The sequence below is a fragment of the Macrobrachium rosenbergii genome, chromosome 19, assembly GCF_040412425.1.
Source record: "Macrobrachium rosenbergii isolate ZJJX-2024 chromosome 19, ASM4041242v1, whole genome shotgun sequence".
Lineage (NCBI taxonomy): Eukaryota > Metazoa > Arthropoda > Malacostraca > Decapoda > Palaemonidae > Macrobrachium > Macrobrachium rosenbergii.
This window is the reverse complement of record NC_089759.1, coordinates 11,133,952-11,156,416: the sequence shown is the minus strand read 5'-3', so window position 1 is coordinate 11,156,416 and position 22,465 is coordinate 11,133,952. Positions and strand designations below refer to the sequence as shown.

Sequence of the window (22,465 nt, the reverse complement as noted above, 5' to 3'; positions counted from 1 at the left end):
GAGATTATACTACATACAGATATTGTGAATCTTTAGAAGGTATTTGACAGAGTACCAGGACAAACAATTAGGTGGGCATTGTAACTGCAGTGGGTACCAGAAAGACTCCTGGAGATAGTGGTGATGATTAATTAGTGATAAAAACTAGGTTAATGAGAGAACTAAGCTAAGTTAGCGACTTTTCTCGACCATGAGACAAAGTCTAAAGTGTATACTGTGACTAAAGTATCAGAAGAATTTGAGATAATTTTTATTTCCATCATGGGTCAGGTCTGAATCCTTTACTGTTTATCATAGTAATGGAGAAGCTACAAAGGAGTTCAGAAGGGCAGGCCCCAAGAAGTTGCCATATGCAGTTGACCTGGTGTTACCTGCAGGATCAAAGGAAGAGGTTGTAGAAATGCTTAGAGATAAAAAGACTTATTAGAGGAAGGGCTGAAAGTGTAATGAAAACAAAACTTATGGTAACTAAAGGTAGGCAAAGGAAAAAGTACTGTCAGGAAAGTGGCCATGTAGATGCTGTGAGAAAGGTTAGGGAAGGGGTCTTGATTGCAGTGAGAGTTTTGGCTTCACAAGAGTTGCTCAGTGCTTAAAAATATACATTGGGTAAGAGATTCTTAATATCAAAGTTGTATAAGAAGAATGAATTAGGAATTAAGGGATATAATTTTATAAGAACAAATGGGAGAGAGGTGGAGCACCCTATTTCAGATGAAAGGCAGATCTTAGAAGAGGTAGAACATTTTTGTTTCTCTGAGGAGACACAGGTCAGTGAAACTGGTATGTAGTAGGTATTGAGGGGGCAGTAAGAAAAAGAGTAGCAATAGCCTGCTTGATGTGGGAAAAAAAATTGATGGATTACTGATATATAGAAGTATCCAGTTAGTAAACAGAGCAAAATCTTTTGATGCTTGCATAAAGCTTTAACTATAGAGTGCTAAGACTCATGGTTAGAATATGGCAGAAAGGTCATACTCTATTACTGTATGAATGAGGAAGTTGCGGAGAGATGTGGTGTCCAGTGACCAGAAAATAGACAGATCCCAAAGATCAAGATGGCTCGTTACTTGAGATAAGAAGGGATCAGGGAGCAGTTTATCAGAAAAATAGTACATATGGAAGTAGCAGGACAAAGACCAGTAAGACAGGAATAGAAGCCTAGACTAGATGGGTATCCAGGCAGAAAGAAGACAGACGAGAGTGGTGAAAACCTATTTTAGGTCTAATCCTATAAAGGGGAAGCTTGACAAAAATGTTAATAAATGATGATGACTGATGCACAAAATGTACTTGAATTTCCACATAAATTTGTTGCCTCAGTACTTTTAATTTCCTTGAAGTGATAACGCCTAGTATTTTAGAGATCATAATCTTGTTGAATGAAGAGTGTGGCTTCAGAAATCAAGTCAGAAAAATTATAATAAATGAATAAAGTGCACTTATTATGAGTTCAGTATTTTACTTACATATTACATACTTGAATGACTCCCAGGCAGAAGTTGTTTGCAAGGAAAGAGCAGCTGCTGAAAATGAGCTACAGTTGAAACAACAAATAAGGCATTTGCAGGATTTGGTAACAAAGTCATCTAGTGAGGCACAGCATTGGAGAACAAAATTGGAGCAGGAAAATGTCATATCATCTGAAAAGCATGCTAAACTTTTAAGTCAAGAAAAGGACAAATTACTAAAGGTAAGGAATATTTTGTAGGAAAAATTATACAATGCACTTGTAGTTCTGTATTCTTTGACTATTGCTCTTGTGTAATTTTGTTCACAAAGTGATATTATTTATTTAAAGGTAATACAGTATTTTTTATTTTTGCTGCTTTCTCTTTTTCCTCATATTTTGCACCTGCTTCCTTTCCATTATATATTTCCTTGCTTTCCTTCCTGCTACCTATGCCTACACCAGATAGTACAGAAGTGCATATAAAGTGAAACTTCAGTTTCTGACTCCAAAGAAGTGGATTTTACAAAATTTTGGGCAAAATTTCCCTTCTTTTTTTTTTAAGCAAAGATAACTATGACAAGAAAGTAAGATAAAAAATACTAATGTATAAAACTGAGCTTTTTTAAGATAAGAAATGGTATAAATGTACTGAGTTAAAACATGAAAAATATTTTAAGTCTTAAAATGTTAAAATGATAAATAATGAAAAAATATTAACCCTTAAACGCCGACTGGATGTATCGTAAGTCGACTAAAATTGTCTGTCGGGTGACGAGCGGACGTACTGTACGTCGACTACAAAAAATTTCAACCTTCGGTCAACTTTGACTCGACCAAAATGGTCGAAAAACGCAATTGTAAGCCAAAACTCTTACATTCTAGTAATATTCAATCATTTACCTTCGTTTTGCAACAAATTGGAAGTCTCTAGCACAATATTTAGATTTATGGTGAATTTTTGAAAAAAACTTTTTCCTTACATCCGTGCGGTAACTGCTGAAAATTTCAGAAATTCTTTTGTCATTTTGTCGTAATTTTTGCACCGTTTTATATTAGCCATTACATAAAGTTTTATATATGAAAATGTGCACAATTTCATGTAAAATACAACAAAAAACAACCCATAGTTGTAGCTTTTATCAGTTTGGAAATATTTTCATATAAATCACAATGTGCCAAAATTTCAACCTTCGGTCAACTTTGACTCAACCAAAATGGTCGAAAAATGCAATTGTAAGCTAAAACTCTTACATTCTAGTAATATTCAATCATTTACCTTCATTATGCAACAGATTGGAAGTCTCTAGCGCAATATTTCGATTTATGGTGAATTTTTGAAAAACTTTTCCTTATGTCATGTATGTAACTCGACGAACATCTCAGAAATTCTTTCGTCACTTTATCGTAATGTTTGCACCGTTTTATTTAGTCGTTACATAAAGTTTTTTATATGAAAATGTGCACAATTTCATGTAGAATGCAACAAAAAATAACTCATGGTTGTAGCTTCTATCAGTTTTGAAATATTTTCATATAAATCACGATGTGCCAAAATTTCAACCTTCGGTCAACTTTGACTGGACCGAAATGGTCGAAAAATGCAATTGCAAGCTAGAACTCTTACATTCTAGTAATATTCAATCATTTACCTTCATTTTACAACAAATTGGAAGTCTCTAGCACAATATTTCGATTTATGGTAAATTTTTGAAAAAAACTTTTTCCTTACGTCCGCACAGTAACTCAGCCGAACATCTCAGAAATTCTTTTGTCACTTTGTCGTAATGTTTGCACCGTTTTATATTAGTCGTTACATAAAGTTTTATATATGAAAATGTGCGCAATTTCATGCAGAATACAACAAAAAATAACTCATGGTTGTAGCTTTTATCAGTTTGGAAATATTTTCATATAAATCACAATAAATAGAAAAAATTCGACCTTCGGTCAACTTTAACTCGACCGAAATGGTCGAAAAATGCAATTGTAAGCTAAAACACTTACAGTCTAGTAATATTCAATCAATTACCTTAATTTTGCAACAAATTGGAAGTCTCTAGCACAATATTTCGATTTATGGTGAATTTTTGAAAAAAACTTATTTTTACGTCCGTGCATTACGAATTCATGCATTGTTTTGTGATAATATTTTCTCAGTGTTGCTTTGATCGTTTTACAATTTGTTATACTGTATACCAAAATCATCGCAATTTAGTGTACAATACAAAGAAAAAAAAATAACTCATTAGCTTTAACCGTTTTGCTCACAGCACGATTTGTATACAATTATATATGAAATTTTTTTTTGCGCTGTCATATATTTCAATATTTATATATGATAATGATATTTTTTTTCATTTCTGATGGTTGCATACTAAACTTCAGGCAATGTCAAAAAAAGGAGCCAAAAATGAACTCTTAATCTTAAAAACTAAGCGTGCTGTGATTTTTTGAAAAAAACTTTTTTTCTGCTTCGGCGCTAACTTGTGAATGCTGCCGGCATACAGCAGACACTTTTGTAAATAGAGGCTCAGCGTTTAAGGGTTAACAAATAGAAATAATTCCTGTACAATACTGAAAAATTAACTAGAATATTTTGTCAAAGATTTAGGTTTAATTAATACCTTACAGTATTGAAAGGTGTAATCTAAGCTAGAAATAGTTCCTTCTTAGAGCTTGGTAAATTTTTAAGCTTAGAAGCATGATAAAAAGATAAAGTATTAAGATTATTCAAAGGCTTAAAGTCGTTCCAATATAATCTAGTAATAAGAAATATATGACGAAGTAAAAATACTTACCTTAAAAATAGCCATGTTTACTTTGGCTTCCATTTTATTTCCTATCATGTTCTTTGATTGCTGGTAAATTCAAAATCCAACAGTTTTGACTGGATTGCAGTTGTGTTGTTTGTAGTGGAGAATTTATTATTGAGCCTCCAAAACATAAACATATTGTACTCACCATTAGTGAAAAGCTCGATTAGTTTGGTAGATTAAAGAAATATGTACAGTACCACGGTCTCTTAAGTGCTGAATATAGTATTACAAAACAAATGATTAATGATACAAAATGAGTGAAGGAGAGGGGCAAGATTCTTAGCTAGCTTCTGTTGTACATGTATTTTTTTCAAGATAAAAATGAGTATATAAGATTATTATTTTAGCGTATATATAATACAGTACTGTACTGTATATAAAATCATTAAAATGAATTTTTTATTATTAATGGAATAACAGCTAGTCCCCAAGTTACGATGGGGACGTGTTGCAATGGACCCATTGTTAGTTGAAAATATCGTGAGTCGGTGACAGCCTAGCCTATGCTATGCAGTATAACCTATACATATATGGTAGCCTAGCCTACACTATACAGTATACTCTATGCATATACAGTACTGTTAATTCTTTAATTCTTTTCATTTTTAATTGTTAAGATCAGCTAAGTCTGGAGGTTCAATGTCGATTGACTTATGATAATATAGTACAAACAAAGAATTTTCATAACACAAACAGGAATTAGGCATGTGCTGTACTCACCAAGATTCGGTCCATCTTCAGCATACTTGAACGGCGTCAGGCTGTTGATGGCTACATTGAACTAGTAAATATTGGAAGATGAGGATGGCGATGATAAAGCAGCAGGTTCATCAATTCATTCCTCTTCAGCAGTTAGTTCATGAGATGTAGAAGGTTGAGGCTCAAATGTGGTGGGAGGGGATGGGACTGGAATTGTCGTCTTAAGTAAGGCTTCCATTGTAGCTTGCACCGTGCCTTTTTTTCGTTCTTCATAAATAACTTTGTAACATGCAAGAACGTCTTGAAGTCCTCTCTCAACTTTAGCAGATCGTTCCAAATTCACATCCATTTTACTGAACAGTTTCATACAATCTTCAGTTGAGGCAAATGCCTTTGCCATTGTCTTTGTTGCAAACTCTTGCTCTGGCTCTTCAATTTCTTTTTCCTCTTGTGCTTTTTTTATCTCTTCTGCAAGCTCAATTAAATCTTCTGATGTTAGCTCTACACCTTGTACATCTATGAGCTCTTGGATATCTTCCTCTTCAAGTTCTAAATCTAAACTTTTCCCAAGTGACATGATCGTTTTATTAATTTCCACAACTGCTCCATCTGTATCAAAACCTTTACATGAGCTCATATACACTTTTAGCGGATTTTTCCAAATCCCATTCATACATTCTTTCATTACCTCCTTCCACGCCCACGCCCTTTCAGTGTTCAGAATGGCATTCAGAACATTGAATTCCTTTCAGAAAGTTCTGAGCTCTTTGTCCTCATTATCCATAGCCTCATTAGCCTGAGCAAACGTGTTTCGAAGATAATGGGCCTTAAACATAGCCACAGCGCCCTGATCCATGGGTTGTATGAGAGAAGTTGTTTGGTGGCAGAAACAATTTTTATGTTCTCGTTGATATCTCCAATGTGCTGAGGGTGGCCGGGAGCATTGTCAAGAATCTGCAGAATTTTAAAGGGGGTGTTGTTTTCACTTCAATATTCCGGAATAAAGCAATGCACCACCCAGTCTTCGAATAGGAGTGCAGTCATCCATGCTTCTTCTTATGCTGGTAATGCACAGGAAGCATATGTTTGTTGATTCTTGCTAATGCCCTCGGATTTGCAGAGTGATAAAACATGAATGGCTTGAATTTATACCCAGCCACATTTCCCCCAAGCAGAAGAGTTAGCCAATCTTTGCATGCCTTAAACCTGGGCATCATTTTTGCCTCTTTGTGGATGTAGGATCATTCAGGCATCCGCTTCCAATACAGCCCTTTTGTCGACATTGATGATTTGATCCGGCAAGTACCTTTCATCAATGATGATCTTATGCAAAGCGTCCTTAAATTTAGCTGCTCCTTCAGCATTAGTGCTTGCTGCTTCACAACTAATTTTCACACTATATATGAAAATTATGGTGGGTTTTGAAAAGCTGAAACCAGCCATGACTTGCTACAAAATCTTTGGTTTGGGTATCATCGTAGTTTTTCTTTAGTTCCTCGAAAAGCAGGAGCATCTTTGTTTAAATTGTGAAGGGGCTGAGTGGCATATGATTTTGTGTTTGGTCCTCCGTCCATATGACCAGTAACTGCTCCATTTCTTCCAATGGCCCTGATCTCCTCATTGTTATACAGTCGTGGAATGAATTGAAGCAGATGCCTTTACAGTGTCCATTTGAGTTTTAAACAGTTCAAAATGGAAAAAAATTACACTGACACTGATCCAGCTTAATTCTGTAGACGGCATGCGCAAATGAGGGATAGGTCAGGGTGAGAGATTTGCACATCCCAGCCTTTCGGGGCAATATATTGTATTGTATGCTGCTGCCTGAGCCCATTGTGCGAGATTTAAAATTTTTGTTGTATTGGTATCGTCATTGTAACAACGAAAATATTGTAACTGTTATCGCCACCATAACTTTGAAATATAGCAACTTGAACCATCATAACTCAAGGACTACCTGTATTTCACTTAGTAAGAACTACATAAACAGGTAATTGAAGGTAGTAGGTCATAAGCTGTACTTTGCACAGACGTTGGCATGGTCTTCCTATTATTAGTATTTGTATATTAAACTATAAGGTCCCAAATCATTAACTTATATTTTTTTAATAACTTTTTAAAGAAAAATATCTTTGATCAGTAATTGGATGTTTTGTAATTGTATAAATGTCCTTACATTATGAAAGATTAGTACTTATATGTGTATTACCTTTGGCAATGAAAATGTCACTTGAAATCCAGGAACTACTTTTTGTGTTTTGTGTACCATGGAGCTCTGCTCTTATTTCAATGCAAGAAAAATTTACAGCTTTAAAATAGGTGTTAGAGATAAAGCAGTAATACAGGTGTATTTAAACATGTACTGATTGTAATGTATCTTTTATACCTTTAGCTTCAGAGCGATGCAGATCGGAAATCTGATCGTGAGCGAAGGGATTTAGAGGCACGCATGAATCACCGTATTGAACAGCTTCAGGCTAAAGTAAATTCTCTTTCGTCACAAAATAACGAAATATCGGAAAGAAAGCATCGGGCAGAAAGTACTGTAAGGTAAACATTTTACTTCTTTACACAGGTTCCAACACAGTATGCAGACCACAAAAAATGTTGCAAATAGCTTTTATCCACTACAGGTGCAGAAGTAGGCTATTTAGAGTTTTGGAGCTTGATTGTTGCAATTTTATGACAAAATGTTAATTATGAACATTTTTTTCACTGACTTCATGTGTTACTGTATTGTTGTTATTGAAACTGTAGTTTATCCTTTGCTTCACTATTCATCCTTATTTATAGTTATTATATTTAATCTATTTTATTCATATTTGCATCACATTATTCATCCTATTTTAATTTTATATGCTTTTAGTGCTTCAATTCTCTTTAATATGGTTTTTGTATCAAAGGATAATACATCTGTTCTGTCACATCTTTGTTTTGATGGAAATGGATCTGCCTACAACTGCATATACCATTCTGCCTAAGTAAACTACAGTATTTTGGGTTTATCAGACTGAAGAATAATGGCTCAAGCTTGCAGATGATATAACTTTTTCAAAATACAAGTGTCTGTCATCAGGAAACAGTCTTCTTGTGTATACCTTAGCAGTTTTGCTTTTTTTTTTTTTGAAGAAATTGCTTTTTATTTTGTTTTCTTTATAATTTATGATTTGTAGGGATCTGTGATTGACAATACAATATTAATTTTTTGTTATTTACAGAGAGCTTCGTAACAGGTTAAGCGCTGTTGAAACAGAATTAGAGAGATGTAAGCACGAACTGTCACACACAAAGAAGCATAATGCCCACCTTGACCAGGATTATCAGTCTAAATGCAAATTAAGTATGTACTGGATTTGTCTTCAAAATTAATTTGGTGTATGTAGTACAAGTACTGATGGAGAGAATCTAAGAGGCTATATTGGAAATCTTGAGTATTTGTGAGATTATGCACAGTTGTCCTTCACTAAAATTTACGTTCATTTAAAAGTGCTGGAACTTTGGAACCTCAGTCGTTTAATACTCATTTATTTTCACTCTTCCTTTAAGGACATAGAGCACAGTGGCATTCACAACTGGTAGTCCTTAGAAATATTTACTCCTAGATGATTGTTATTTTTTTATTTTCATCTTGTAAGTATTTTTTTAGCCAGCAGTTTCTTCCAATGTGAGGTGGCTTCAGAGTAAAAAACTAAACAATGTTCACTGCCAGATTTATCTTATTGCTGATTTCAGACATATTTAAAACTTCTGCAGTGTCTCATCTATTTCATAGACATGTGTAGCAACCGTATGAGAAGTGCTTAGCCGTCCTTACATGTACTGTATGTTAAGGTTCGTTTATTCTAGCACTTCTGCCCCACCCTCAACCTGGCCTTTGTTCCTCATTCTCTGCATGACAGACCACCTGAAAACATTGCAATCTGTGTAGCACTAGAACAAAATTCATTAGTTTACCGTTGTAACTCAATGGTCATAAGGCATAAAAACAAAAAATGGCAGTTACTCTATATGAGAACATTGGCCACCAAAGAAAATCCCCATTTCAGCTGCTTATTTTAATTTACTTCCCTCATTGCCTTCTATTTGCCAAGGTCCCAACCCTGTTTACCAGTTACTTGTATTACAACGTAAGAAAAGGAACACTGCAGTGAATGTTTCATTATTTTATTTTTATTTGCTAAATGATTTATTAACTTACCAATTAATCACAATTTCTTGTTTCTTTTCTTCCTGTGTGTGTATAGTAAAACTTTATACGTCGTGATTTTGTATAGTTCTAAATATGTTTTCTGCGTTGAAGTCAGGATGTTGTTCTGTTCCTAGCCCTTTAGAGAAATTTTTGGTTTTGTACATGCAACTTACCCGTCAGATATATACTTAGCTATAGTCTCCGACGTTCCCGACAGAATTTCAAAACTCGCGGCACACGCACAGGTAGGTCAGGTGATCAACCATACCCGCCGCTGGGTGGCGGGAATAGGAACCATTCCCGTTTTCTAATCAGATTTTCTCTGTCGCTGGTTCCGGCAACATCTGTTGTTGGTTCCTCCTGCTTTGATTTTCGTTTTCTCGCTTGCTGAGGATCTTTTTGGCCTGATTTTGGTGACGTATTGGATCTTTGGTTTGGCATACGCTATTGTGGACTGTTTTTTGGATTTGCTTTTGAATTGTTCTTTAAGATGTCTGACGTTAATGTTTCGCCTGTGTTCCGTGTGTGTGCTAGGCAAGAATGTAAGGTGAGGTTGCCGAAAGCTTCGGTAGACCCTCACACTGTATGTATGAGGTGTAGGGGGAATGATTGTTCTTCGGACAATAGGTGCAAGGAGTGTGAGAAATTGTCTGATCAGGAATGGAAGGTTTTGTCTTCTTATCTGAAGAAGCTTGAAAAGGATAGAGTTAGGAAGGCTTCCTCCAGAAGCTCGAGTAGGTCTCGCTCTGCTGAGCATGATTTTGAAATTAACCCAGTAGACTCTCCTAATCCTTTGGTTTCAGCCCCTTCTCCCTTCATCGAACCTGTGGATTCGTCCTCTGAAATGGCTGCGATGAAAGCGGAACTTCTTCAGTGTGAAATCGCAACTGCTATGTGATGAAGGAAGGTAAGAGTGACAGTGATATGTGTAGTGTCCCCAGTGTTGTGGAGGGGGCGTCTGATCGGCTCCGCATTGCTCCTAGGCCTAGACCTCTTCCAAACTCCCAGGACCAGTGGAGGAGGAATGTCGAAAGCCGCAGGGAGGATGTAGAGCATCCCCAACGATCAGGCGTCCCTTCGGCAGATCCTGTTGTTGCGTCCCAGGCTGCCTTGGATCGCCATAGAAAAGGCATCCTGAAAAAGTGTTTCTCGTCGTCTGACGCGTCTTCTCCGAGACGTGGTTGGAGTTCGGCTGAGGAGTCGCGCCCTTTGAAGAGATCTTGGAAGGCTCCTAGAGTAGAGCGTTTGGACTCGAGCCCTGAGCGCTTCCCGGAGGATTCTCCTATTGTCAGGAAGAGAGCTCGTAGATCCCCCTCCTCCTCTCCATCAGGGGTGAAGGATTCGACGAAGAAGATTTTGATCGGCCTCCAGGAGCAGTTATCGGCGCTTGTTGGATCTCTTGCTAAGGACTCCTCTTCTCGTAGGAAGGATGACTTTCTTCCTGTCAAGAGTTCCAGGAAGCTCTCGTCTTCAACTCGTCGCTCTTCTCCTGCCAAGCTTCCTTCGTCCAGCAAGTTTTCTTCGTCTCGTAGACGCTCTTCGCCGAACAGGCGCCAGTCTCCCAGCAGGCGCACTTCTTCCAGGCGCTCGTCATCGGAGAGAAGCGCCTCTCCTTCCAGGCGCATTTCGCCTCACTGTACTTCTCCTTTGGGCAGGCGCTCGTCGTCTTCCAAGCTCCCTCCTTCCGGCAGGCGCCGCTCTCCTACCAAGCGCCCTCGTTTTAGGGCCTCCTCTCCTGGAAGGCTCTCATCAGTGGACAGGACCCCCTCTCCTGACAGGCGCCCGTCCGGGGTCAGGCGCCATTCTCCTGGTAGGCGCCATTCTCCTGGTAGGCGCTCTTCGTTGGACAGGAGTGCTTCTCCTTCCAGGCTCGCTTCTCCTGATAGGCGCTCTTCTTCTCTTAAGCCTTCCTCTCCGCCTGCTGCTTTGGAGGAAGTTTCAGAAGAGGATTCTCCTAAAGACGCTGGAGTTTCGGATTACAAACGGTTGGCTTCGGTTTTAATTCAGGAGTTTGGAGATTCTCTTTGTCATGCTGCCCCTCCTTCTCCGGGATCTTTGTGGGACAGCACCAAGTCAACTAGACCCTCTTCGTTTGTCAAGATGCGCCCTACGATTTCGATGAGGAAGGCCTTTAAAGGAGTAGGGGAGTGGATGCAGTCTAAGAAGGATGCAAGTAAGACGGTTTTCTCTTTCCCTCCTTTGAAACTTCTGGGAAAATCAGGAATGTGGTATGAGACCAAGGAGCCTATGGGGTTGGGGCTCCCCACATCTGCTGGAGATTTCTCTAATCTAGTTGACTCCTCCAGGAGACTTTCCCTTGCTTCATGAAGGCGACTTGGGAATGAGTGAAATGGATCATCTCCTCAAGGGTCTTTTTTTAGAGTTGTGGAGGTCTTCAACTTTATGGATTGGTCTCTTGGAGCTTTGGCCAACAGGACTCGGGATCCCGAATTCCTGTGTTTGGATGACTTCAGTGAGTGTTTTGTCTTGCTTGGACAAAGCAGTGAGGGACGGTTCCATGGAAGTCGCTGCCTTATTCGGAGCTGCTATTCTGAAGAAGAGATCAGTATTCAGCTCTTTCCTCACGAAGTCTGTGTCTCCTCTTCAGAGATCCTCCCTTCTGTTTGCTCCTTTTTCTCCTCACCTTTTTCCTCAAAACTTGGTGAAGGAGATTTCTCGCTCTTTATCTGAAAAGGCGACACAAGACCTTTGGCCCAGTCTTCGAAGAGGGTCAGACCTGCCGTCCCTTTCGCTAAGAAGGAGAAGGCTCCCTTTCAGGAGCCCTTTTCGAGGTGGTCCTTCGTCCAGACCCTCCTTCAGGAGCAAAAGACCAGAGAGGAGAGGAAGGTCTTCCTCTCGTTCTATCAGAAGGACCAAATGAAGAACGAGTACTCCAGACGACAGTGGGTGCCAGACTGCTACAATTCGCCGAGGTCTGGGCACAGAGAGGGGCGGACGACTGGTCCCCTCTCCATTTTAAGAAGAGGCTACCTTATCCCCTTCAGGAAAGTCCTCCTTTAACCTCAACTCCCAGGGAGTTATCCGCCAGCTACAGGGATCCCATCAAGAACCAGGCTCTTTTTCTAGCGGTGGAACAAATGTTAGAAAAGGAAGCAATAGAACCGGTTCAAGACCTCCATTCCCCGGGTTTTACAACCGTCTTTTCTGGTCCCGAAATCCTCGGGGTTGGAGACCGGTTCTGGATGTAAGCGCCCTGAATTTCTTCATAATCAAGACGAAATTCAAAATGGAGACTACCTCCTCGGTTCTTGCAGCTCTTCGTCCAGGGGATTGGATGGTCTCCCTGGACCTGCAGGACGCTTACTTCCACATTCCCATTCATCCCTCGTCAAGAAAGTTCCTGAGGTTCGTGATTCGGGGAAAAGTTTTTCAATTCAGGTCCCTGTGCTTCGGTCTTTCGACGGCCCCACAAGTGTTCACGGGCATCTTAAGGAACGTGGCACGCTGGCTTCACTTAGAGGGAGTGAGGATATCAATGTATCTCGACGATTGGCTGATTCGAGCTCAATCAAAGGACAGTTGTCTGGAGTACTTGTCGATCACCCTAAATATGACGAAGTCCCTTGGACTATTAGTAAACCTACAGAAATCCCAGGTTGTTCCGCAGCAGAGCATTGTTTACCTGGGGATTCTGATGGATTCTCGGGTTTTTCTAGCCTTTCCATCCCAAGAGAGAATAGATCGCTGCATAGAAAAGGTGACAGTTTTTCTAAGGAGAAAACATTGTTCAGCGAGGGAGTGGATGAGTTTGCTGGGGACCATTTCCTCGCTGGAACAGTTCGTCTCCTTAGGAAAACTTCATCTGAGACCTCTTCAGTTTTTCCTAAAGGAGAGTTGGGACCAGAAGTCTCAGGACTTAGCAACTTTGTTCCAAATTTCGGACAAGATAAAAGAGGATCTCAACTGGTGGTTAGACCCTCGAAAATTATGCCAAGGACTGTCTCTTCAGTTACCGAGCCCTACCCTAGTGTTGTTCTCAGACGCCTCGGAGTCGGGATGGGGGCAACACTAGGGTCGAGAGAAGTGTCAGGCACCTGGGAGGAGACCAGGTGAACTGGCACATCAACAAGAAAGAGCTATCAGCAATTCATTTGGCTCTCATCAAGTTCGAGTTCCTTGTCGCAGGACAAGTAGTCCAAGTGAACTCAGACAACACGACTGCCCTGGCTTATATAAGGAAACAGGAGGAACACACTCCTTCTCCCTTTACGAAACGGCAAAAACGTTGCTGTTATGGGCTCAGGAGAGAGGAGGATCAGACTCCTCACCAGATTTGTACAGGGGAGAGAGGAATGTGAGGGCCGACCTTCTCAGCAGGAAGGATCAGGTCCTTCCCACAGAGTGGACTCTCCATTCAGAAGTCTGCGAAAGACTGTGGAACCTGTGGGGAAGGCCGAATATCGACCTTTTGCAACCCACTGGAATGCAAGGCTAGAAAACTACTGCTCTCCGATATCGGACCCGAGAGCAGTTGCAATAGAGACAGTCTTCTCCTAGATTGGACAGGATTAGACGGATATGCCTTTCCCCATTCAAGATCCTAGGAGAAGTGGTGAGAAAGTTTGCATCATCGGAAGGCGCGAGACTGACACTGGTAGCTCCGTTTTGGCCAGCTCAAGACTGGTTCACAGAGGTACTGGAATGGATAGTAGATTTTCCAAGATCGCTTCCACACAGGAACGATCTTCTCAAACAGCCCCACTTCAACAGATTCCACAAGAATCTCCCGCTCTCAGTCTAACTGCCTTCAGACTATCGAAGGTCTGGTCAGAGCGAAGGGTTTTTCGCACAAAGCTGCGAAGGCTATTGCAAGAGCCAGAAGATCCTCAACCCTTCAAGCGTCTACCAGTCGAAGTGGGAAGTCTTTAGAAGATGGTGCAGGACCAATAAGATATCCTCTTCCAGTACCTCTGTGACAAACATTGCTGATTTCTTTATCTTCCTGAGGGAACATTGCAACCTCGCTGTATCCACAATTAAGGGATACAGGAGTATGTTATCTTCGGTTTTCAGACACAGAGATCTGAATATCTCGGAAAACAGAGACCTTCATGACCTTATAAGGTCTTTTGAAACGTCAAAATTCAGGACTTGAAACCTCCCAGTTGGAATCTAGACATAGTTTTGAAATTTTAATGTCTAAAAAATTCGAACCTCCTCATCAAGCTTCCTTCAGGGACCTCACCAGGAAGTCACTTTTCCTCTTTGCCCTTGCCTCAGCTAAGAGAATAAGTGAAATACAAGCCTTAGACGGCAAAGTTGGTTTTAAGGGAGGTTCGGCTATATGCTCCTTTAAACCATTATTTCTAGCGAAGAATGAGAATCCTTCTAAACCTTGGCCAAGAACCTTTGAATTAAAAGGTCTTTCTTCTGTGACGGGACATGAGTTGGAGAGGACTCTATGCCCTGTCAGGAGCCTTAAATTCTACTTAGAAAAGAAGAAATCTCTGGGAGGATCGGTTGAAAGTCTTTGGTGCTCTGTCAGGAATCCTTCACGAGCGATCTCAAAGAATGCGCTGTCATTTTTTATTAAGGACGTCATCAAGGAAGCGCATATCTCATGTGAGGATGAGCACTTTAAGCTCCTTAGAGTGAAAGCACACGAAGTGAGAGCCATTGCTACTTCCTTGGCTTTTCACAAGACGTTGTCTCTCCAGTCTATTTTAGAGGCAACCTATTGGAGGTGTAATTCAACGTTCGCATCTCATTACTTACGAGATATTAGAGTAACGTATGATAAGTGCTTCTCTCTAGGAGCGTACGTATCTGCGGATTCGGTGCTGGGACAGGAGCTGAATCCAATCCTATTTAGTTTAGTTAATTTAGTTGTTTTTAAGCTTGGTGGTGTGTGTTTTTATGGTTGGTTGAAAGAGGGTGATGGAATTATGCTTCCCCTTTCAATTCTTATCACTAACAAGGTTAGGATTGGTCAGGTGGTCGGGATTGGTTGTCATGTTCCTTGTAATTTGTATGGACACCTAGCTCTGTCATGTAAGAGGATAGCCCCATTGATACGATTCAGGTGTAGGCTCGGTCATGTAAGTGGGTCAGCCCCTTTGACACGATCCGCTATAGGCTCGCCATGTTAGTGGGTCATCCCCATTGGCACGATCCAGAAGGGCTGTCAGTCACAGGTCACATCCTCGCTGAAGCTCCTGAGGCAAGCAGACTCATAGACAGTATCCATGAAGTCTTCTGCCCAATCAGGTAAGAACCATGGTTTTTGTTTATCCTACAACATATGTTGTTTCCCGTTTTTAGTTATTTTCTGTCTCTTACCCTCCTCCAAGGGTGCCATTCAGCTAAGTATATATCTGACGGGTAAGTTGCATGTACAAAAATGATATTTTTATGATAAAATAAAGTTTTGTACATACTTACCCGGCAGATATATACGATTGATGGCCCGCCCAGCCTCCCCCTCAGGAGACAGGTGAAGAGAAAATCTGATTAGAAAACGGGAATGGTTCCTATTCCCGCCACCCAGCGGCGGGTATGGTTGATCACCTGACCTACCTGTGCGTGTGCCGCGAGTTTTGAAATTCTGTCGGGAACGTCGGAGACTATAGCTAAGTATATATCTGCCGGGTAAGTATGTACAAAACTTTATTTTATCATAAAAATATCATTTTCACAGGTAATGAGGGCAGGTTTTTGATGACCTCAGACTAGCTTCGCATCATTTTCTTGTAGAGGCATCACCCACAACTTGTTTGACTCTCTCCATAGGATTATGGTGTTTGCTCAACAGTTTTAGCACTCTGAGGTTAGGAGGCTGGAATTTGAATGGTTGAGTGACTGGCCTCTCTCTATCTCTTCTTCTGCCTTTTCAAAGCAGCAGTCAGGCTGAGTACATGCTGGCAGGCCATGATGCTGTAGACTGCAATCGAGTATCCTATTTTAGAGCTTCAGTTCATGAGGCATGTCTCCCTTTGCTCTCCCTTCTAACAGGGGGTGTGCCAGGTTGTAAGCTATCATCTGAACCTATCAGTTTATGAAAGTTAGATATCCCATTGTAAAAGTTATTGGTATTTTTCCTATTTATAAAAACCCACAGCTCAACCACCCCACATGGTTCCTGATGCAGAAGGAAAAGGTGCTGTCTTACAGCAGTATTTGGGAACTCTACCCCCTTACTTGCCTTCTACTGTTGAACCACTGTGTTACCAAGCTTCATGACAGTTTTCAGCTCTTGCTGAGGAATAGCCCAACATAAAAGGCTCTGATTTGTATGCCTAGAAATTAGTTTTAAAATTTGAAATTTCTTCCTGAAAATTGTGTTTTGGTTTTATTAATTTTGATGCTGTGAGCATACTACGCTGACTTGCTTACATTTTTCTTTTTTATAGAGCAAAATGTATAAGTAATTTATGTTAGTAAAGACTGAGGAGGATACGTGAAAAGAAAGCAAAACTATAAACAGAATTTGAAAGGACAGAATGATCCTGCGTATACCTCTCACTTGAAATGTTAGCCTTTATCTGAGTTTCTTGAGTAGAGGTCACATCACATTTGACTAGTTTGATCAGGCTAAGTACTGTATGTGACAGAGACAAGGAGGATGAGGAACATTTGGTTGAAAAAGAGTAGATTAAGAAGCAGTAGGACAAAAACCTGTAAGGATACCCAGGAAATCATGGAGAAAGGGAATAGATGAAGACCTAGACCTGATGGGGGTGAGGCAGAAAGAACACAAAATAGAGCAGAGTGGAGAGATATCAATTTATACACATTCAGCAAAGGAGAACGCTAATATAAAAATGTTTATGATGGCGATAATTAATATAAGTTGGTTCCCTGACAGTTTGCATTTTTCTAGGGGAATTTTATGACCAGTAAGACCTGTATTATTATCAACCATAAGTAATTCATTCATATCACAGATTTGTAAATTAAAAAATAACGTGAAATGTACATTCATTGTTCTTTTTGTTTCATGATCTTGTAAAGTCAGCTTTTCACCATAACTATCAATCCTATGGTGATTGTATCTGGGCTTCAATACTATTACTATGAATTCTGATAATTTATTTACAGCGAGAGATTTGGAAACCAGGGTAGCCCATCTTGAAGCTGACTTATTGAGTAAAGAAACCAGTCTTACACATACACAGCAGTTACTGGAAGCCTTGCAGCAACAGAAGGTTAGTAATGTATAATTTTTTATCTCTGGAAAGATTTGTTAGTTTCTCAAATGTACTGTATATCAAAATGTTAAGATGCATATAATTCATTTAGTGAAAATAAATGAGTTAGCTTTGGAAAGAAAAATGTTGCCTGAGTTGAACTTTGAATAAAAGTGCTAATACAGACTAGGGAAAAAATAATTAGTGCCTTTGTATCCATATAGAATAATTGACTTTCATCTTAGAATCTGCTTTAAAAGTATTTCATGATTTTGCATATTTAAACATTTTTAAATTCAGATGTCCACAGGTAGAATTGATCTACTGGTTTCTTAAAGTTTTATCACTAGTAGAGGAATCCATTACTGAATCACAAGTTCTGTACTCATGAATCATTCCACTAGATGCAACTCATGATTTCAAGCTTAGTCTGGTTAGAGACATAGGCTTGTAGTAAATTTCAACTGCTGTATTTTTTAATTCATTTTCATCTTTATCGATTGCCGTTTGGCTTTTTTACATTGATGATATTACAGACATAGGTAGAAGACATAGACATTTGTTGGACATTTAAATTGTCGTATTTTTTCTCTTTCCATTGTTCTCTTTCATTGTCATTGTCAGTGGTAATCTGTACATTGATGTTGGTAGCAGGTTTTTGGTTTTTTGTCTTATGCCATCATTAACAGCTTTATGTCAGATTTACCATGACACGTCCAAAACATGTCAATCTTTGAGAGCTCAGCTCATTTTCCATCTGTTGGCACCACATCTTTTCTTTGCTTCTTCATGTTGTGATCTTCTACTGCCCTTTAGCCTTGAATCTTGGCATTTCTTAGTCACAACTTTTCAAAATCACCTGCATTTTCTTTGATGTTTTATGAAAATATGTATATTTACTATGGTTTTGTTATGGGGTGTGCAGTTGGCCCAGTGTTTAGTACTGGGTTGCATGCCATCATGACCCATCACAAAAGGGAATCTCATATGCCAAACTGCATTTCCTATGTAGAAAATAAGGTTATATATCAAGATGTAACCTATCCTTCCATCAGCGTACATCAAACCTTCTTATCCCAAATGCAGAAGAATATGTAAATATACTGTACACTAAAACAATTTTTCAGTACAAACTCATTACTTTTCACAGACTTTTCTTGATCTACTCAAATTCTAAACGCTTCAAAATGGGTAAGAATGATATCTTTTTTAATACTTAAATTCCTTTAGCATCCATTTTTCATGAGTCATGTTGCTTTTAATATTCCTACTTTTCAGCTAACTTTAGAAGAAACCTTGGAAGAAAGGAAACAAAAAGTGGCCAAGAGGGAAAATTCTATCCAGATGATTTATGCAGAGCTACAAAAGAGTTTGGACGTAATAAAAAAACTTCAGAAACGATTAAGAGATGAACACATGAGAGTAAGTTAAAAGATTAGGAGATAAACACATGAAAGTAAATTTTCATCACATTACGTCACGGTCATGGCAATTTATTGCTGATCTGGTAAAATTAAAACTGTTGGAATGAAAATTTCATTGTTCATACCAAACCCATCAATCATATTGTGCCCAAATTATGGTCAGGATATCCCTAGTTACACCAGGTCTGAAGTATTAATGATAGTTGAGGTAACTAAATAAGAGGTGGCTGTATGTACTGTACATTGGAATCTGTGAACCATTAGTTGAAGGTTACAAGGCTAACACCGTCATCGAGTTGTAATCATAAAGTATCAGAACTGGTGCTATAAAAAGAAAACTACAACATGTATCATTTTAGCATTTAATTTCCTTCGAAGAAGTCCCCTTCGGAAGTCACACACTTTATCCAGCGCTGTTTCCATTGATGGAAGCATTCTAGGAACTTATTGTCTGAAATAATCAGCAGCTGCCTCATCACATTCCTTGGATCTCCTCGACATCCTAAAATCTTCCTTTCAAATGGGATTTGATTTTTGGAAAGAGGAGAAAGTCGCAAGGGGCAAGATCTGGGGAATACTGTGGCTGCCGGACCAGGGGGATGTTGTGCTTGGCCAAAAACTGCTGCACAAGCTGCGCTGAATGGGCAGGTTTGTTGTCATGGTGCAGTTTCTGCTCACCAGATGCATGCAATTGTGGCCTTTTCTGACAAATAGCATCCTGTAAATGCCTCAACACGTTACAGTAGTACTCCTTGTGTACTGTCTGACCAGGTGGAGTACGCTCACAATGAACAGTTCCTTTGTAGTCGAAGAAAATGATGTTTTTTTCAGTTCTGCTGGTTGCGGGTCTCCCAGAACGTTAGTCACCATCAACATTTTCTCGGCCAACTTGAAAACGTCTGAACCACTCGTACACTCATGTGTGGCTCATACACTTGTCTCCATACACTTTTTGCAACTACATACGTCTGTGCACAGGTATCGCCAAGCTTTTTGCAAATTTCATGCATCATAGTCAATGCGACAACCACACACTAACTCTACACATGTTCCTTCCAAGCATTGCTGTAAAGAGCGAAAGTGAGCTAGGACACTAAAAACTTAGTGTGCATGCACAGTGGGGGTCAAGGTCAGTCTGTGCCAAGTCGCCTCATTCCGTGTATTTTAGCTCCTTTACTATGGCAACAGTCCAGATACTTTATGATCACACCTCATATATCTTACTAGACAACTTCAACAAAAGATCATTTGTTCATGAGACTTACCTGCCAGATATATATATAGCTGTATTCTCCGAAGTCCGACAGAATTTCAAAACTCGCGGCACACGCAGTGGCCGGGCAGGTGGTTAGTACCCATTCCCGCCGCTGGGAGGCGGGTATCAGGAACCATTCCCATTTTCTATTCAGATTTTCTCTGTCGCCGACTGTCAACACCTGTTGTCAGTTCCTCCGCCATTTGGATTTCGAAATTTGTTGTCACTTAAGTATTTTGGTTGTTTTTCGGTATTCGACTGGATCTGTGACTTGGCATACGCTCTTTGTGGACCGTTTTTGATTTTGCTTTTGACTTTTCTTATAATTAAGATGTCTTACCTCTAGCTATTGAGTCTGTAGCTTGGTGAATGTAAGGTGAGGCTATCGAAGACTTTGATAGTTCCTCACACTTTATGTATGATATGTAAGGGTGTTCAATGCTCTATGATAATCGGTAATGAATGTGTGGGATTGTCTGAGGGTGAGTGGAAGAAATATGAAGCCTATATGCTTAAATTGGAGCGTGATAGGCTGAGGAAATCTTCCTCTAGAGTGCATCCTTAGATGGACAGTCAGGTTTTCTTCTACTAGTAACCCTGTAGTAAATTTTAGTACTAACCCTGTAGTTTGTTGCTGCAGAAGGTAATTCCCTGGCTCTCGTGTGGAGTCAATGCGTGCTCTTGAAACTAAAGTGAATGCAATTCAAACGCATAGTGTTAGTGCTAGTGCCCTAGTGTTGTGGAGGGGGCGTCAGATCGGCCCTATAATGCCTCTAGGCCTGGACCTCTGTCGAACTCCCAGGACCAGGGAGGGGCATGTCGAAAGCCGCATGAGGGTTACGGGGCTTCCCACCGATCTGGTGTCCCTTCGGCAGGTCCTGATGACGCTACCCAGGCTGCCAGGGATCGTGCTCAGGCACGCATCCTGAAGGATTGCTTCTCGTCCTCCGACACGTCCTCCCCGCCTCGGGTTGGAGCTCTCGGTTGGACTCTCGCCCTCTTAAGAGAAGCTTAGAGGAGAGGACGCTTCACGCCCTCTTCCTCTAGACGTTTGTACTCTTCCCGAAAGTTGCGTGGATATTCCTCTGCAGAAGAGAATAAAGTGTTTTTCGAATGATGACGCTACTCGACCCCCTGTCGCGCTAAGGCAAGGGCTAGAGCTTCTTCCCTGTGGAAGGAAGTATACGTCTCTCGCCCCTTTCCTTCTCTCAGGTTCAGCCCTTCTCCCGAGAGAGTTGCTTCTCCAACGCGTAAGATTTTGTTGGGTTTGCAACAACAGCTGGATGCTCTCATGAACCTTTCAAGATTCGAATCTGCCTGTAAGAGGTACAGACTTTCACCTTCGTCTCCTGCTTCGTCTTCCTTGTCTACTAGATGTTTTGGGGCTTCTCGTCTGTCGTCTAGAGAGAGTGTTTAGTGGCTTCCTATTCGTCTTCCCGATTTGAGGTGTTGGACTTTTCTCTTGTCTCGCGCCAGGAGCGCGTCTTGCTCTTCGTGGCGCTTCTCACGCTTCACGCGCCTCACCTTGGCGCCGGCGCGCGCTTAACCATGACGCCGCGCGCCACGCTGTGACTCTCTTCTAGTACTTGCCACGGAGCCTCTCGCGCGTCACGCCATGACGCGCTCCGCGCCGCTTCGCCCGATAGCTTCAAGTCTTGTGTTGACGCCGCTCCAGTTGTTCATCATGTCGCACAACTACCCGCTTCAACATCTGATGTCCTTCTTAATTTAGCCAGTACTTGCTTCGGCAGTACATATACTAAAAATTGAACGATACAGAGAAGATTAGCATGGCCCCTGCGCAAGGATGACACGCTAATCGTGAAGCGTTCCACATTTTTATGTTTACTATCGCACTCTAGTTGACGACTTCTTCGTTCGTCGGGAGTTCCCGCCACGATCGGCGAATCGGAACTACTTTCACCACTCACTCAAGACCCGCCAGCTGCGGAAGAACATCCTCTTTCGTCACAGCCTTTGTATGAAGAGAAACTTCTTTCGTCTTCTTCTTCCTCTGATTATCAGACTCTGGCTTTTTTTCTTAAGGATCTGTTTCTGAGACTTTTCAACCTTCGGCTCCTCTCTCTCCACCTTCGCAGTTGTCTTTGTCTTAAGGGGAGCGTTTGATGAAAAAAATCGGAAATCAAATTTTCTGGGATATTTTATATATGGCATCATACATATCCTGACTATCTTCTCAGAAAGTTTTATTTAAAAGTTCGCCACAGTTAGGAGTTATAAACAAAACAGTAACCCTATCATAGTCAAATTACATTTTTCGTATAATGTAATGATATTGTCAGTATATCGGTGGTAATTTCCTTTTAGCTATGAAATAATAATATCTAATGCGATCTATGGCAACCTGTGGACCTAGTACGCATCAGCGAAAGACAGGAATGCCGCAGGGCAGTCAGTGGCAGTCAGTCAGTAGCAGCTCAGAGCTTGACTAAGTAAGACGTCGCGCTGCCCAACCTGAGCCGTG

At 40.4% G+C, this 22,465-nt stretch overlaps 1 protein-coding gene and 1 non-coding gene across 3 annotated transcripts in view; both read left to right on the top strand.

Annotated features, from left to right (window-relative positions):
* Positions 1-22,465, top strand: part of LOC136848624 (spindle assembly abnormal protein 6 homolog) — a 56,046-nt gene that overhangs the window by 15,035 nt on the left and 18,546 nt on the right. The window contains exons 5-9 of one of the 2 annotated variants that reach the window (XM_067121019.1): positions 1,493-1,690; positions 7,358-7,515; positions 8,184-8,305; positions 17,213-17,319; positions 18,580-18,723. In XM_067121019.1, the coding sequence (XP_066977120.1) occupies positions 1,493-1,690; positions 7,358-7,515; positions 8,184-8,305; positions 17,213-17,319; positions 18,580-18,723 (729 nt within the window). The remainder of the gene's footprint in view (positions 1-1,492; positions 1,691-7,357; positions 7,516-8,183; positions 8,306-17,212; positions 17,320-18,579; positions 18,724-22,465) is intronic. The other variant, XM_067121020.1, reaches the window with a different exon arrangement.
* On the top strand, positions 21,716-21,821 carry LOC136848876 (U6 spliceosomal RNA). The gene has a single exon (XR_010856166.1). It is a non-coding gene; the product is annotated as a U6 spliceosomal RNA (small nuclear RNA).